At 47.2% G+C, this 17,311-nt stretch overlaps 1 protein-coding gene across 1 annotated transcript in view; it reads left to right on the top strand.

Moving 5' to 3' along the window:
- BMPR2 (bone morphogenetic protein receptor type 2) overlaps positions 1-17,311 on the top strand; it is a 184,587-nt gene that overhangs the window by 130,442 nt on the left and 36,834 nt on the right. Inside the window, exon 6 of the mRNA XM_067548887.1 lies at positions 13,109-13,339. Within this exon, the coding sequence (XP_067404988.1) occupies positions 13,109-13,339 (231 nt within the window). The remainder of the gene's footprint in view (positions 1-13,108; positions 13,340-17,311) is intronic.

Here is a 17,311-nt window from a genome sequence, read left to right as displayed (position 1 = left end):
GTTGACGAATGGGATTAGGAATTTTGCTGTCAGTTTTTTCTCAGATCTGTATGCCACAGAGCCTGTGTATCCATTTGAGATTTAGCGACTCCTTGAGGATCTTCCTAGGATCTCAACATTGGATGTGGACATTCTTGAACATGACCTGACACTCAGAATTGACTTCTACCCTAAATGACTTTGCTCCAAGGAAGATACCTGGCATTGATGATTTTAAGGCCTTTTGGACCCTTCTTGAGCCTGACTTGCTTCAGGTTTTTCAGGGGGCCATCAGAGAGAACAGATTGCCACTCAGTTGTCATGGAGCACTTCTTCCTGTTGTGTTGGAAGAGGGACCTTCGGGAAGTGAAGATTTGGAGACTTGTGTCTGTGTCCCTACTTTGTGCCAACTATAATCTTTTTTCAAAGGCCTTGGCAAATACACTGAACACTGATTGGTTCAGTCGTGCATCCTGATCAGACCTATTGCATCCCCACAGATCCATTTTTTTATAACCTTTTCCTATTGTGGGATGTAATTTCAGCCTCAGAAATGTTTGATTTGCATGTTGGGTTGATTTCCCTTGACCAAGAGAAGCCCTTTGATCATGTAAATTATAGATATTTGTTTCTCATCCTTTGTGCTTTTGGTTTTGAGCCCGTCTGTCGGAAAATCAGACAGGTTTGTATGCTCTTTCTATCAAGCTTCCGTTATGCATGTTGCAAAAGCACCTTTCTGGTCTCCATCTCCTTGTTCAAACTTGTACTTCAGGGAAAGTCTCCACATAAGTTGATGAGGTGATTCTGTTTATTACTCATGATTGTGATGTTCAGATTTTGAATGAATATCAGCACTCTATTGGTCAGGCTTCATCAGCTCTCATAAATTGGGGGAAGAGTGACACACTCCTGCTGGGGCTTGGGTGATCTCCTGCCCCCTGATTTTGCCAAGGGGCTATTGTGGAGCTGATTTTGCCACGGGGCTATTAAGACACTGGGAATTAGCTAGGACAGGATGGTATTTTGGGTCAGAACTGGGAGGAGTTATGGAAAAGCTGGAGGGGGAGGCTACCAAGGTGGAAGTGGTGTTTACCTCATCTCTCCTGTGGGTGTGTGGTAATTGTTATTAATTTTAATTAATTCCATCTATGTTGTGGCATAAGTGTATTGTTCTACTTCGACTGATTGCTCATATCCATTCCAATATAGGTGAGTGCGCGCCCCGTGCACTGGTTCCCGGAACTTTTTCCCCCTTAGCAAGCCCCGTAGGGCCGGCTCAGGCACCCCCTGGAGTGCTGCGCTCATGCCGCAGTATATGAGGCGCCGCCGGCCCTGTGGGCCCTCAGTTCCTTCTTTCCGCCCGTTGACGGTTACTGGAACGTTTGCCTCTTGCTGACAACAAGTAGCTTCCCTGTTGTTTCATTGTTAATTAGTAAATAGTTAAGTATAGCAGTTTAGTTTGAATAGTTAAGTAGTATAGTTAGAACAATATATAGATAGCCCTCAGGGGCTTAAGGTTGGGCTATGCCTGGCTCAACCGGTTTCAAGTCCTGTGCCGCTTGTGGCAAGGTTTTCCTAGTGAGCAACCCTCACGACCGCTGCCTCCGTTGCCTCAGGGAGCAGCACCGTAAGGACAAGTGCAAAATTTGCAAGGCCTTCAAGCCGCGGACCCAGAAGGGGAGAGACGCAGGCTTGAAGGTCATCTTCATGGAGTCTGCATTCCGGCCGGACTCTGAACCAGCGCGATCCCCTACAGCACCCAGCATCTCCTTGGTGCAGAGCGCCCCACCAGCACTGGAGTCATCCCGTCAGCAACCTTCAGTGCCACGAAAGAAGAAGCAGCAGGAAGCCGCCCACAAGGACTCCCCCACGCTGCCAGTTGGGCCGGAGGCCAGTCAGGAGATGCCCCAGCTACGTGCCGTGGAGAGTACTCCAGCACTGGCATCACCTCGCAGGGAGCCTCCCCCGACTCCTGGGGGTGGGGAGCGCCCCTGCAAGGGCCGTCGACGCCGGAGGCATTCGTTGCGGCACGTGGCCTCATGGGCATGTCCACGCCTCCGTCCCCCCCTCGGCCGAGGACACAGGACCGGTGTCTCGGGGTAAACCCACGCTGAGTGGCCCCGGTGGGTGGTCGAGACAGGAGTCCAGGTCTCCCCCCAGATGGTAGCGAAGGGTAGAGAGTGCGGATTCCCCTCACAGCTCCGACTCTGAGTCGTCGAGCTCCTCGACACGAGGGCGGTCTAGAGGCTCACGCGCAAAGCGACGCCGCTATAGTTCCGCCTCTCATGGGGATCGCAGTTCGGGATCTTGTACCCCAGCACCGACTCCAGTGTGGCACCGGTCCCGATCCCCAGCACGCAGCCCGGCACGGATCCCGGCGCCTGACCAGACCTGACACACTCGACACTGGTCCTGATCCCCGGCATGCAGCTCGGCGCGGATCCCAGTACCAAAAGACTCAGCACCGATGGCGCCTCCGGCACCGCGCCACCAGTCAAGATCCTCGGAGTCAGAGCTGGGGCGGAGAAGTCACAGCTGGCACCGCTCCCGATCTGCTAGGGGAAAGCGCCTTCACAAGACCTCGGCAACAAGGAGGAGATCATATTCCAGTTCCTCCAGCCGCTCACCCCCTCGTTGGCACCGCAGGCATCAGCACCGACGGTACTCCTTGTGTTCTCGGAGCAGGTGGTCGACGAGGACTGGCCGGGACCGCAAACGTCGTAGACACCGCTCCAGCAGTTCGGGGTCCCATGCCCATCAGGAAGCTTCCCAGTCGGCACCGTTGCCGGCACCGGCGTGGCCACAAGGGCCCTGGCAGTGGCCCTACTGGGAATCTTGGGGGGGGCCCAGTTGGGCCAGGGTACGGTCTCGGTCCAGTCCTCAGTGGCCTAGCCCCCACTGAGCCAGCCAGACAAGGGCCATTCCTCGGAGGAGGAATCGGACTCTCAGGAGGGTCCCTCTACGGGGCCCCTCCCACAATTCTCTTCGTCTTCCCCTGATGATGCGGCTGCCAGGGACCATGGGGCACCCCTGCCTGACTTTAAGGCACACCAAGAACTGCTTAAGAGGGTGGCCAGCAACTTGAACCTGGAGCTCAAAGAGCTGTCTCAGGAGGAGGGCCCCCTCTTTGGTGTGTCAGGGTCAGCAGGGCCATCCAGAGTTGCCCTGCCAGTGCATGAGAGGGTTTTGAAGCTGGCCAAGGCCCTCTGGCAAACCCCTGTCTTGGTTGCCCCTACGTCCAAGGGCGCCAAAAAGAAATATTATGTCTCTATAACCACCCTGCTCTGGGGACTCTTGTGGTTGATGCCGCCAACCAACGAGATAGGCAGGGGGCCCAGGACAATACCCCCAAGAATGATAATAAAAAGCTAGACCTTTACGGCCACAAGATCTATTCTACGGGGGCCTGCAGCTGAGGATCGCCAACCACCAGGCGCTCCTCGGCCATTACAACCTGAACCTCTGGTCCTCCTTACAGAGGTTTGTGCAGGGATTGCCACAGGACCAAGCAGCGGACTTCGCCACTGTCACGGAGGAAGGTGCAGCAGTGGCAGAGGCGGCCTTACAAATGGCCAGCGATGCAGCAGACACCTCTAGCAGAGCCATGGCTTCGGGCATTGTGATGCGGCGGAGTTCCTAGCTACAGTCATTGGGGCTGTCTCAAGAGGTCCAGTAGTCCATTCAGGACCTGCCTTTCAATGGCGCTGGCCTCTTCTCTGAAAAGACAGATGACAAACCGCACGCCTTAAAGGACTCCAGGGCTACATTAAGATCATTAGGGCTCTACACTCCTCAGGCCTCGAGGCATCAGTCACGGCCGTAAGCCCAACACCAGCCCAACACCAGCCCCAACCTGCCCCTAGGCCGCCTCCCAGACCCGCTCAACCCAGGAGGGGTCGGGACAGATATAGACCGCCTAACCGGCGTGACTGCCAGGGGTCCTTGGCGGGCTCCCAACAAGGCCAGCCAAGGGGCATAACAACAAGCGCCAATTTTGATTGTGCGTCCAAGGGTGGCACTCTCACTGTCTCTTTGGATCTGACCCTACCATTCACTTACAGACTCAGGCCGTACTACACCGAGTGGCAGAACATCACCTCAGATCGCTGGGTCCTCGGTGTAGTCTGCAGGGGCTACGCCCTGCAACTCACTGCCTTCCCCCTGGACTCTCCCCCTACCCCATCTCTCGTCAGGGACCCGTCTCACGAGCAACTCCTCATACAGGAGGTGAACTCTCTCCTCCTCCTCGGAGCTGTGGAAGAGGTTCCTCCACAGGAAAGAGGAAAGGGGTTCTACTCACGATATTTCCTCATTCCCAAGGCAAAGGGGGGCCTGAGGCCCATATTAGACCTCCGCCGTCTGAACAAATTCATCAGACACCTCAGGTTCTGTATGGTTTCCCTAGCCTCCATCATTCCTGCTCTAGATCTAGGGGACTGGTATGCTGTCCTCAACTTAAAGGATGCTTATTTTCATATTACTATCCTTCCCGGTCACAGACGGTTCCTCCAATTTGTGGTAGCTGGCTCCCACTACCAGTTCTTGGCCCTGCCCTTTAGCCTCTTGTCCGCCCCCAGGGTGTTCATAAAATGCATGGTGGTGGTGGCGGCACACCTGCGCCACAGAGGTGTTCAGATCTTCCCCTACATGGACAATTGGCTGATCCGGAGCAGGTCCAGGGGCCACGTGAGGAACAGCCTGGCACTCACCTGTGCGACATGCACCAGATGGGGGCTGCTCATAAACGAGCAGAAATCCACTCTCACCCCGGTGCAGCGTATAGACTTTATTGGGGCCACCCTGGACACCACCCAGGCCAGAGCCTTCTTCCCACGACCTCGCTTCGAGGCGATGGCTGCCATAATCGACAATCTCCAGGTCCCCCACGACGACAGCCAGACATTGCCTGCAGCTGTTGGGTCACATGGCGGCCTGTACGTGTATGGTGAGGCTGGCTCGCCTCAAACTCAGGCCTCTCCAGACATGGCTGGCCTTGGTGTATGCGCCAGCCAGGCACTCGCTGAACAGAGTGGTCACCATTCCCACTCAGGTACTGACCTCCCTGGATTGGTGGAGGGACCCAGGGGAGGTACTGAGGGGTGTTCTCTTCAGAAACGGCACCATCAATAACTTTTATCACGGATGCCTCGGATGTGGGCTGGCGGGCCCACATCAGCAGTGACCTTCAGCACCCAGGGGCTCTGGTCGGCACAGGAGAGGTATCTCCACATCAACGTCCGGGAGCTCAGGGCAGTCCGCCTGGCCTGCAAGGTATTCCTCAGATTCGTGAGGGGCAGAATGGTGCAGGTCCTCATGGACAACACAGCGGCCATGTTTTACATGAACAGGCAGGGAGGGGCGCGCTATTCGGCCCTTTGCCAGGAGGCCATTCGACTTTGGGACTTTGCGGTAAGGCACGACTTCCACATATCTGCCTCCCACCTCCGGGCGGTCAGGAACGATGAGGCAGACCGCCTCAGCAGGTCGTTTCTACGCTGCCACGACTGGTCACTGCACCCGGAGGTGGTCACTTCCATTTTCTACAAGTGGGGTGTTCCCCAACTGGACCTGTTCGCGTTGTCCTGGAACAGGAAGTGCCCGAGGTTCTGCTTAATCCGGGGTCACAAGCCGGACTCCATCTCCAATGCGTTCCTTATAGATTGGGTGGGGACCCTTATGTATGCATTTCCCCCCATTCCGCTACTGCCCAAAGCCCTCTTGAAGATCAAGAGGGACAAAGTGGACATCATTCTGATCGCCCCGGCCTGGCCGAGACAGCACTGGTTCAGCAAGTTGCTGAACCTGTCCATCGCCACGCCGATGCCGCTCCCAAGGCGTTACAACCTGCTCTCCCAGGACCAGGGTCGCCTGCTGCACCCGGACCTGGGCTCCCTCCACCTGACGGCATGGAGACTCTGTGGCTGACGGAGGGGGAGAGAGCCTGCTCTGTGCAGGTCCAACAGGTTCTGCTGGGTAGCAGAAAACCTTCCACTGGGGTGGTGTACCGGGCCAAGTGGAAGCGCTTTACCTTTTGAGCGGAATCCCGGGGTATCCCACCGAGCTATTCCCCCGTACAGGCGATTTTGGAATACCTGCTGCACCTGAAGCTGCAGGGTCTAGCTCTGGCCTCCCTGAAGGTGCACCTGGCGGTCATCTCGGCCTTCCACTAGGCGATGGAGGTAGGTCACTATTCTCACACCCCATGTGAGTCAGGTTCCTTAAAGGGGCGGAGAGGCTGTATCTGCAGGTCCGTGACCCAGTGCCTCCCTGGGATTTGAACCTGGTCCTTGCTGCTCTGACAGGACCTCCCTTTGAGCCCATGGCTACGTGCCCGCTGCTTGTTCTCTCTTAGAAGGTAGCCTTCCTGGTGGCCATTACATCGACTAGGAGGATCTCTGAGATAAGGGCTTAGACCTCGGAGCCCCCCTACACTGTCTTTTATAAAGACAAGGTGCAACTGAGAACCCACCCGGCCTTCCTGCCTAAGGTGGTGTCCCAGTTTCATTACAACCAGGATATCTTCCTCCCCGTGTTCTTTCCCAAACCGCATGGGTCGGAGGAGGAGGGAGCGGAGATGGCACTCACTGGACGTCAGACATGCTCTGGCCTATTACATCGACTGGACGAGGCCATTCTGGAAATCAACGCAGGTCTTCGTGGCAGTGGCGGACCGGATGAAGGGCTCACTTGTCTCCACCCAGCGCATCTCCGCCTGGATCACCGCCTGCATCAGGACCTGCTATGAGCGGGCGAAGGTGCCACTTCCAGGAGCTGTGTCGGTACACTCAACCAGAGCCCAGGCCTCAGCGGCGGCCTTCCTGGAGAGGGTGCCCCTGCAGGACATCTGCAAGGCAGCGACCTGGTCATCGGTCCACACCTTCACGTCCCACTACACCATCGTGCAGCAGGCGAGAGGACACGGCCTTCGGCAGGGCCGTGCTCATGAGAGTAGCTTGATGTTGACTCCTACCCACCTCCAAGGTATGGCTATTTAATCACCTATATTGGAATGGATATGAGCAATCACTCGAAGATTGCTGCTGTTGTTCTTCGAGATGTGTTGCTCATATCCATTCCACATCCACCCTCCGTCACCGCTGTCGGAGTCAGCAGAAAGAAGGGACTGAGGGCCCACAGGGCCGGCGCCACCTCATATACCACGGCATGAGCGCGGCATTCCAGGGGGTGCCTGAGCCGGTCCTACGGGGCTTGCTAAGGGGAAAAAAGTTCCGGGAACCAGTGCACGGGGCACGCACTCACCTATAATGGAATGGATATGAGCAACACATCTCAAAGAACAACAGTTACTGGTAAGTAACCCTATTTTTTGGATCGCCCTCCCACTCTTTTTAGAAGGTTCTTATGGACTTTTTCTGTGATGGGCTGAGTCAGAGTATTTTGTAGCTACCCGTTGTGGAAGGGGGTCAAGACCTCATTGATCTTTTTTTAGCTGAGTTGCTATTTTTCTGTTACATTCTCTGCAGCAGCTGTTGTTTGTGGATGAGCCTGTTCCTTTATTTTTCTTTGGTAAGTAGGGGGTTTGAGCTGTGACCGGGAATTTTTTTTTGTTGGACTTTGATGTCTCAGTTTTGAGCTCTTGCCCATTTTTTTAATCAAAGCTTGATTAATATTTGGAGAGTTTTTTAAGCAGAGGCTGCAGGATAGGTGGCTCGAGTTCTTTAGAGTTGCTTACTGAATCTCTTGTTTATAACCCTGCACTGAGGATTCATAGTCTTATTTCTAGGAGTCTTTTATCTTTTCCCTTATTTCATCAGGTGTAACAAAACCAGTTAATTTAATTGATTTTTACCAATTTTACATGGGTCTCAGTGGATAGCTATCTATCAAGCTTCATTTGCATTCTATTCGCTGGGTTTCTTGGTTTTTATCAGCATTGGAGTCAGCCTTTCCTAGGAACAGCATTGCCAGGCTAGACAGTCACCTCCTTGAGCGAGCCATTCCTGATTATACCAATGTTTCTATTGTCTTGCCTATTGCTCCTTCTGTGGATTGGGATGTTGACAAGCCTGGCATCTTGCTTGTTCCTGGTTATGAAGAGGATGGATGATCTCCAGTGGAGAACTCTTCATGAAGCTATTGCCACAAATATGTTTTGTGCATCATTTCACTCTAGACGTGTCTTTGTCATGTCCTTTTTGTGACACAGAGGAGACTGTTTTCCATATGTTTCTTACTTGTTCCAGGTCATAGCTGCTATTTGTTTTACTTCATAATATTTTTGGTTATTGTCCCTTGATTTTTCTCCTACTGTATTTATTTTATACTTTTTCTGTTAAGTATAGGTTTACAAGTAGATCTGTGATGACTTGCAAACTTTACTTTGGGTAAAGCAAAGATGGCCATTTAAAAAAAAGTAGTATTCAATATAAATTATTTGGTACTTGGGGTTGCCCAGGTTCTTCGGGTTTTTTAGATTTTTAATGGATTTAGGCCTTCATTTATAAGCAATTTGGATACATTTATTCAGTGGCAGGCAATTGGAAATGCACTTTGCACTGTTTAGGATGAGCAATTTTTGAATTTATAATTTATTTTCTTGTTTTTACTGTTTCTGTACTGATTTATTAGAAGTGTTTTAAAATTCAAAAGTCTCTCTTTAAAGCCCCCCATTCAGTGTCTCTTTCTCCTTAGGTAGGGAGTCCCCAGCCCTCCTTCTCAGAACTGGGTCCCACTTCAGTCACCACTCTAATCTTTATCTAGCTGTAGGTTAGCATTCAGACTCTGATTTCCAGACTTCCCTGGTGTCAGGGTCTTCCTCCTGCCTTACCAGCTACTCCTGGTTCTTTTAGCTGGGCAGTTCCTCTGGTCTCAGGGTCTTCCGTGCAGGAGACCTTTTTTCAGTCTCTTCTATGGCTTCGTGAGCTTCCCTTTTCACTCCAGGTTCCTGCTACCCTTTTTAGTTGAATCAGCTGTCGTCCATCAGTTCCCAGCAAGGATGAAATTGTGGCACAGGTGGCTCTTGAGCAATTGGGTTGCTGGTTCCAGGTCTCCAGCCCTTAAGGGGCAAACCACCCTGTTACAGTAGGGCTCAAGGCCAGCACTTTTTTGGAAAGACAAGTCAGCAACCACAGCATATTGCACTGTAAGAAATCCATGAGAATCTCATATCACAGTCACTTTACAGATTCCTGAGGACCACCACTCTTTTATCAGTCCCGTGGCAATATGCAGATTCCTGTAATGATCTTGATCTGTGTGCTTCAAATCCTAGTAAAACTGGCTTTCAGCTTCACAGATGATAGCTTCAATGAGAAGAGAAAAGCACCTTTCTTGCCTACTCACCACTCCTTGTACAAGATGGTTTCAAAACTTGGCATGCTTTCAGTGAAAACACTGTTGCATTACACATGGTAGTCCATTACACATGGAACTAAATGAGCCTTTATCCCTAAGGTCATTACAAGCTTTGTCATATAATAGAAAGTGGTATTGTTGCCCTTTTAATTGAATCCAAACATTCAAAGGAAGTAGAAATGCATAAGTTAGATATGAACAGAGCCTATGGAGGAATAAAGGTGCATATAACAGGCATTCAAATCCTCAGATGCAACTCCTCTCATTATGCACTCTGAAAATACCTTACGAGGAGGCCTTTAAGGCTGTAGCAGGGTTTTCCGTACACACTTTCTCAAACACTATAGAATTGACATCCTCACACCTGCTGATGCTGCATTTGGTAGAAATGTGTTGTGGAACAGGGTACCCTAATAACCCTTAAATTCCTTTTCTTGTATACATGGGTAAATTGAATCCTTCTTCCCTCCTTAGAGATGATTTACTGCTTTGTACACCCTGCTGTGAAGATTGTATGATATGGAGGATACTGAGAAAGGGAAAAAAATTTTTTACCTGTGAATTTTCATTCTAGGACCCTCTATGTCAGACAATCTGACTCTCCTTTGGAAGACTGTATTATGTCCACTTTTTTTCTGGCTATTGGTTTCTTGTTAAGTAGTTTGGAATGAAAGAGGCTGTTCCTCCAGAAAATCTCTACTTTTCATGTCAAGGCTCTGCAACAAATGTTTTGAATTGAACTGCACTTTAAAATTTGTATATAGTTAGTTTCCAAATCTGAAAAATACTATTGTTCTGGAAAGTTCTTCCTGGAGGGTGGGCCTAAGTCCAGGCCCAGAGCAAAGATGTGGTCTGTCTGAAGTAGCCATGGAGATAGGAAACACTCTATTGTGTAGGTCATCTGACATGGAGGTTTCTAGAGTAAAAATTCACAGGTAAGACACGTTTTTCTTTCTCTGTTAAAAGCTGTTTAGATTTCCTTGAATTTCTGCAGTAGATTATAACAGTTTTTTAAATTAGGGCAAATTTAGAACCTAAACACGATGAAAGTATATTTGTCTTTAAGGATGATATGCAAACAACTAAAAGCAAAGGAGAGTGTTAAGGTTGAGACAACATCCTTAACGTATTGCTTTTGTTCTTTGGGTTTGCAATATATGTAGCGATTAAGATTACTTAATGCTTATAAACTCACTGAAAGAGGATACATACTACGGTTAACTGTGAACAATGAGGTTAATTGGTCATTATGAGCTAAAAAAACATTTCCTTTGCAAAATATTAGATGGTAAAACAATAAGTTAGCAGTACAGAAAAAATATGGGTTTTATCTGTGCTGTGTTTTTTAAAAATACACTGAATAAATTGGAGAAATGGAATAAGTCTAGTTTTGCCTATGGTTGTCTGAAATGCGATAAAGACTTTTGGACAATATTCCAATATTGTTATACAATACAAAATATTCACTGGGGCGTGTCAGTGTGCTTGTGCAGTAGAAACACTTTCATGATGCATTGCAGTGTAGGATCTGCAACTCCTTCTGGGCCTCCTATACAAAAACTATGAAATGCCAGCAGACTGTCTTGAAGCCACCTTTTTTGATTTATTCCTTTTGAAAGTCAAGTCCCAGTGGCAGTTTTAAAAGCTCTACTTGGGATTAAAAAACAGTTTCAAATATGAAAATGTTTTTAATTGCTTGGTTTTAAAGCAAAAATGTTAAATAACAATTTTAAAGTATAGTTCTACCCTAAAAGGTGAATCTTTATTTTTACTAGTGCCGTATATTTGTTGTCTCACTAATTTCATATCAAGATTGTTCAATTTAGAAATAAAAAGATTTTTTTTTAACTGCCAGATGCAAACTCTCCTTGGGCTCTGAGACCAGCCCTGCTTCTTTTCTTCTCATGCATCTTAATAAACATATTGCAGTGCTAATTATGCCCTCAGTTACACCTGTGCAACTCTGGCTGAAGGCTTATGAGACTGCACAAGCATGACAGACAACATCATTTAAAAATAATGAAATGCTCCGGTGTAATGGAGGGCATAATTTGTGTTGCAACATTGTGGTGGTGATGTGGGAAAAGGAAGGAACCCGGCTTGACTCAGGCTGAGTTGGCAGCTGGCATTTGGAAAAACATGATTTTATTTTTCATTTCCAAACCTAGCAAGTTTTCTGTGAATACAAGTGAGACATAATAAACATGGAATTCCACAATGCTATTTTTACAATATAATTTCTCAAAGCCACCATGTTGTCCCCCTCAGCCTCAGCAAATGAGAGCTTTGTTGCTGCTAAGCTATGCGTTAGCTCCCTGACACACCAGCTTGTCTGCCTTGTCAGCAAACACTTCAAGACTTCGCCAATTCAAAACTTGCTTAGCCGGTTATAATCAGTGAACTCCAGTTCCCAAGTTCCCCGAGACATCTTTTTCTCCAGTGCACAGCCACTCTTACTGTAGGACCTACAAAATATTACCAAGTTTGCTGCTCCTTTAAAGACACAGTACACAGTGGCTTATTAATTTAACTATAGGGTTAACACCCCCTTCCCTTCCATCAAAGCACTGAGGTGGTAAAAGTAAAACCAGTTTATTAACAAAAGGACATATGATACCAAGTATAAGGAATAAGGATAGAAATGGTTATAAACAAACAAAAGTAAAAACATGCGTTCAAGACTAAAACTCAACTTCAAACCAGTCTTTTGTTCAAAGAAGTTTTTTCTCACCACAGTCATTCTTCCAGCATAGCAAGCCCATTCTTTAGCCAGAGCTCAAAGCATTTGGTTTCTTTGACTTCTCAGGTGAAGGATAATTTTAGGGGTTCACTCCCTCCCTTTATAGTCCATCAACCTTTGAAATGCATTTTTCTGAAGAGTATCCCCTAATAAAGTTCCTTTCCCCTACTGAGTGCAAATGTCACATTGTCTGGTGTAAATTCCATGCTGGTTTCTCCCCCATTTGTGATTTTTTTTTTTTAACAATTCAAATGAGCTTCCTGCAATCTCCTATACCCATTCTTTTTTCGCCACACCTGGCTTGAATAACATGGGAGATAAACTCAGGCAGGCAGAAACACATTCCTTTGGCTAGAAAAAAATCTGTTTTGCCTCCTTGATCTGTTTACAGACTCCAAAAGATAATATAGAGTAATTTTACATATGGTGTTAACGTATACATTTATTAATCTCCAGTGTGTCACCTATTTGCATATTATACCTTACACTGCACCTTTTAGATACAGATTATGGCAACAGTAAGTTGAGGTACTGGGCTGGTCAAGCCATCTGAAACTCACTGCTAGATACTAGAGTGTCCCTTGCCTTCTGGGTTTGGGACATTCTTATGGTCACATAAATGCAGCTGTAAGGTCTACCTTCTTTGAGAACCAAATTCAATAAAGTGTTCAAAATTTCACACTTTATTTGGGACCCTGCTTTTTGCCCCCTGGGGTGCAACAATTTTAAAAACAAACTTTTAAAACTGGAGTCCAAATGGTGCACCAAAAATGTGCATATGTATATTTATTTGCATGTACATGATGAGTAATTCCTTGTGGAAATATAGTGCCATGCCATTATCCAATTTTAGCACAAGTGTTGTATGCATTTATTCCATGCAAATCTGAACCTCAATTTTATGAAATTTATTTTCATGAATGATGACACTGTATTTGGTAATACATTTTGAGTATATGACAGTGAAATTTAAAATTTAGCACATAGCTATACATATCCAGGCTACTTTGCAATGTGAAACCTCTTTTGTTTATTACTGTTTTAATCAATGTAATGACTTTAAACTTGTTACAGCTAATTGGCCGTGGGCGATATGGAGCAGTATATAAAGGTTCCCTTGATGAGCGTCCAGTGGCTGTAAAAGTATTTTCCTTTGCCAACCGCCAGAACTTTATCAACGAGAGGAACATTTATAGAGTCCCATTGATGGAGCATGACAATATTGCCCGCTTCATTGTGGGAGATGAGCGATTCACTGCAGATGGACGTATGGAATATTTGTTGGTGATGGAATATTATCCCAATGTAAGTACTTGGTAGAAAAGAAATTGGTTTGTTTTGTATACCTAAGAATAATAAAATAGAGAGGATTTATTTTAATGTATTTTATACCTTATCAGTGTTTTTCGTTAGTTCTTCTTGCAAAATAACCCACCTAACCTAGACTAATGTAAAAATATTACATAGAAATCAGTATTTTCATAAATCATAATATTATCTACTGTATTACTAGATTTTCCCAGGTGATTCTATTATGTATAGTTTTACCAGTTTTGTATGACTGCATGTATGGATCTTGGAAGAAACGCTGTGCTGTTAGTTATGGTACAGTTCTTTTTTAGAAGCTGTGGCATCAACAAGTATAGAATTTGTTTGTGGACTGTGTGTCTGATTGAAATGTTAATTATTACATTTAATTGTAACCTAATGGATTAAAAATATTTTTGTCAGATAAATTCACGATACTATAAATAATGCTACTCTTTTAGTATTATCTTCCCTAAACCTTTCTATGTTCTAGCCTATTTTATTTTTCTATAATTCAGGAATTTTATGTTTAAATATAGAGAAGATATGTTAATTGAGACAGTTTGAGCATCAAAGTTGACTTTTCAGAACCATAGGTTCAGGTCTCATCAGAGTCAGCTCAGCTCTTACATAATGGGATGTATAAACCCCACTCTGCCACAGCCACTAAGGAGTAGCCTACCCTAGAAACACTACTGCTTAGAGTGAGATGACCCTGTGGGTGCTCCACTGAAGGTGCGGCAGCGCCCCCTGCGCCTGGGATGAGAGATTTTCAACAGCAGTGCTCGTTGCATCGCAAATGTGCATTGGTAAACCCCCTCTCATGTTGTGCGCAGGATGTATACATAGTGCTGTGCGGTCCGAACGCCCTCTGTTCCTTCTCTACTGCCTTTGGTCTAGGATGGAAACTGTTAGTAGAGCCCGTTTTTCTTATTACCTCATGGATAGTGCCTTGCCTGTTAGTGTATAGTGTAGTTGTCTTCTCCTTTCTCCTTCTACCTAAAAAAAAAATTACAATTTTATTTTTTTAACTTTGTCTTTACAGTTCATAGCATAATTTTAGGTTTTTATTTTTCCCATTTCCCACCCTTCCCACCTGGGAAGCTTTTCCCTTCACCCTTATGTCCGGCTCTCCCAGGTTTAAGAGGCGCGTCTCATGCAAGGCCGTCTTCTCAATAACGGACAGTCACCTGCAGTGTATCCACTGTCTGGGAGAAGAACACCTCCCCCCAGAATGCTCCCATTGCCTTGGCCTAAAACCAAGAGCTAGAAAAAACAGGATTATCAGATTAAAACTCTTCCTCATGGAGAATTCTCTTAATCTCACATTGGACTCAGGCTCATGTTCATCCCCTAAAAGGCCATCATGTTCAGTGAAGTCATCTGCCCACCCTCACTCTCCATGCCCAGTGAAGAGAGAGTCATCTTCTGAGTGAGTGGAGGACAAGAAGCAAGCTGCCGCCTCCTTGCACTCTGAGGTGCAGCCCACCAGAACGCCTTCCCCAGCTAGATCAGTGGCTTCAACCTCCATACCAACACACTACTCCTGGCCCCAAGCCTGGCAAGGACCACTATGGATGCAACCACATGTGCCACTTCCACCAAACTGATCATATTGAAACCCTTAGTTCATGTACAGGGCCCAGACAGCAAACCCGGAGACCTAGACTCTTCCCTTCTCCATTGGCTTCTCAACTTCAGGAAATTGAGGAGGAATCAATTGAGGAGGCAGAACAGGACAAAGAGGAGGCTCCTCCTGCTTGACATTTTTCCTCCTCATCAGATGAGTCAATTATGCCTCCACTCCCCACAGCTGACTACGACTTCAGGCATTTCCAGGAGCTATTCCATAGGATTGTGGACTCCCTATGGATCCCAATGGAGGAAGTCAAAGATAGTCTCCACACATCATCATCATCAACGATCACACTGCTGATCAATGGGGTGCTTCTAGAACCTGCGGACATTCTATGGCAGACCCTGGCTTTGATCCCCCTGACCTACAAATACATCAACAAAAAAATACTATGTTCCAGCAAAAATGCTGAATTTTTGTTCTCGTACCCTACCCCGAATTCTTTGGTGGTCAATGCGGTGCAGGAGAGAGGCTGTCCGTACCAATCTTGAGCGAACGATCCAGACAGAGATTGGAAATGAATGGATCTATTTGGTTACAAGACATATTCGTCAGCCATGCTACAATTAGGATCTCCAATTACGAGGCTCTCATGGCCAAATACAACTATCTCAATTACTCAAAATTGGAGGAACTTCTGCCAGGATTTACCAGAGGCTAAAAAAGAACAATTCCAGCCCCTGATATTGGAGGGACACCTCATAGCCTGGACGGCCCTACAAGCATCATTAGACTCTGCAGATACCACTGCTCAATCCATCGCGACTGATGGTGGTTATGAGACGTGCATCATGGCTACATTTTCTAAAGAGATACAAACCACAGTCAAGGACCTACCATTTGAGGGCTAGAAATTATTCTCAGAGCACGCAGATAGCTTGTTGCACTCCCTTGTGGACTCCTGAGCTGCACTTCGCTCCTTTGAGAGAGACACTTCAGCACCCAAGAAGCAATTGGGCAAATGCCAACTCCCCCCATGATCCTGAACACAGCAATACTCCCCTCAGCAGCATTATGACACCCAACGCTGTTGTCAAAGGCCCCCAAATAGGCGAAGATAGTCCACTCTGCAAGGGGCTACATCTCACACACCGTCAACAAAACAGTTTTGAAAGTGTGGCTGAGGCCCTGAGAAGCTTCCACCTGTTCCAATTATCCACACCATCTGTCACGTTTGGTGACTGACTAGCTCCATTTTTCTCATTTTGGACATTTGTCAGCTTGTACAAGTGAGTTCTAGAGATAGTTAAGGATACTCCATCCTCTTCCTATCTATTCTGCCCTGCATCTCTTCCCCCCCCCCCTCCCCCCCCCCCCCCGTCACTCTTCAGGGACCCTTCTCACGAGTCAGTCCTGTGCGGAGAAGTAAATAATCTTTTGCAACTGGGAGCCATAGAACAGGTTCTTCCCCAACACTGGGGACATAGTTTCTACTCCCACTATTTTCTGATTCAGAAGAGGTCTGGCGGCTGGCATTGCATCCTAGACCTTTGCAATCTAAATAAATTAGTCAAACTGCAACATTTCAAGATGGTTACCATCCCCACTATTATCCTGGCACTGGAACAGGGGAACTGGTTCTCGGCCCTCGACGTCCAAGATGCATATTTTCATATTACAATACACCCTGCCCACAGGCAATTTCTCCAGTTCGTCATGGGCAACGATCACGATCAGTACAAGGTACTACATTTTGGACTGTCCACAGCATCTTGGGTTTTCTCCAAGGTCCTAGAAGTAGTCACTGCCTACCTAAGAAAACAAGGCGTCATCATCTTTCCATACTTCGACAAATGTCTCCTCAAGGCCCCATCTGAAGCCAACGCTCACTGAGCTGTTCATATTACAATGGCTCTGTTCACGAAGCTGGCCTCCTCATGAACCTAGAAAAGTTCACATTAAGTCTAGTACAACAACTGGAATTCATTGATGCACAATTGGACGCCATACAACCCAGAGCTTTCCTATCACCATACAGAGTTTTGGTTATAATTGATCTGGTATCTGTCTCACAGGCCAGTCTCCAAATCACCACACAAACATGTCGCCAACTTCTAGGCCACATGGCTGTAGCCACATTTGTGCTCAGGCATGCAATGCTATACATGCAAAGTCTTCAAGGCTGGCTCTGTACCGTATACCTCTCCCACAAACACAGCATTCACAAACTTTTATCCATGCTGAACCAAGTCAAGGATTCAGTACTGTGGTGGACATGCCCCACCAGCATTTCTTTAGGAGTTCCTTTCCTACAGCCATCACCACTGTGATCCTTACCACTTATGCCTCCATCATCGGCTAAGGAGTGCACCTATACAAACACACGATACAGG

This window comes from Emydura macquarii, unplaced genomic scaffold (assembly GCF_026122565.2).
Source record: "Emydura macquarii macquarii isolate MOO-44397 ecotype Brisbane River unplaced genomic scaffold, CSIRO-AGI_Emac_v2 contig_1253, whole genome shotgun sequence".
NCBI lineage: Eukaryota > Metazoa > Chordata > Testudines > Chelidae > Emydura > Emydura macquarii.
This window is presented reverse-complemented; position numbering and strand designations above follow the sequence as displayed.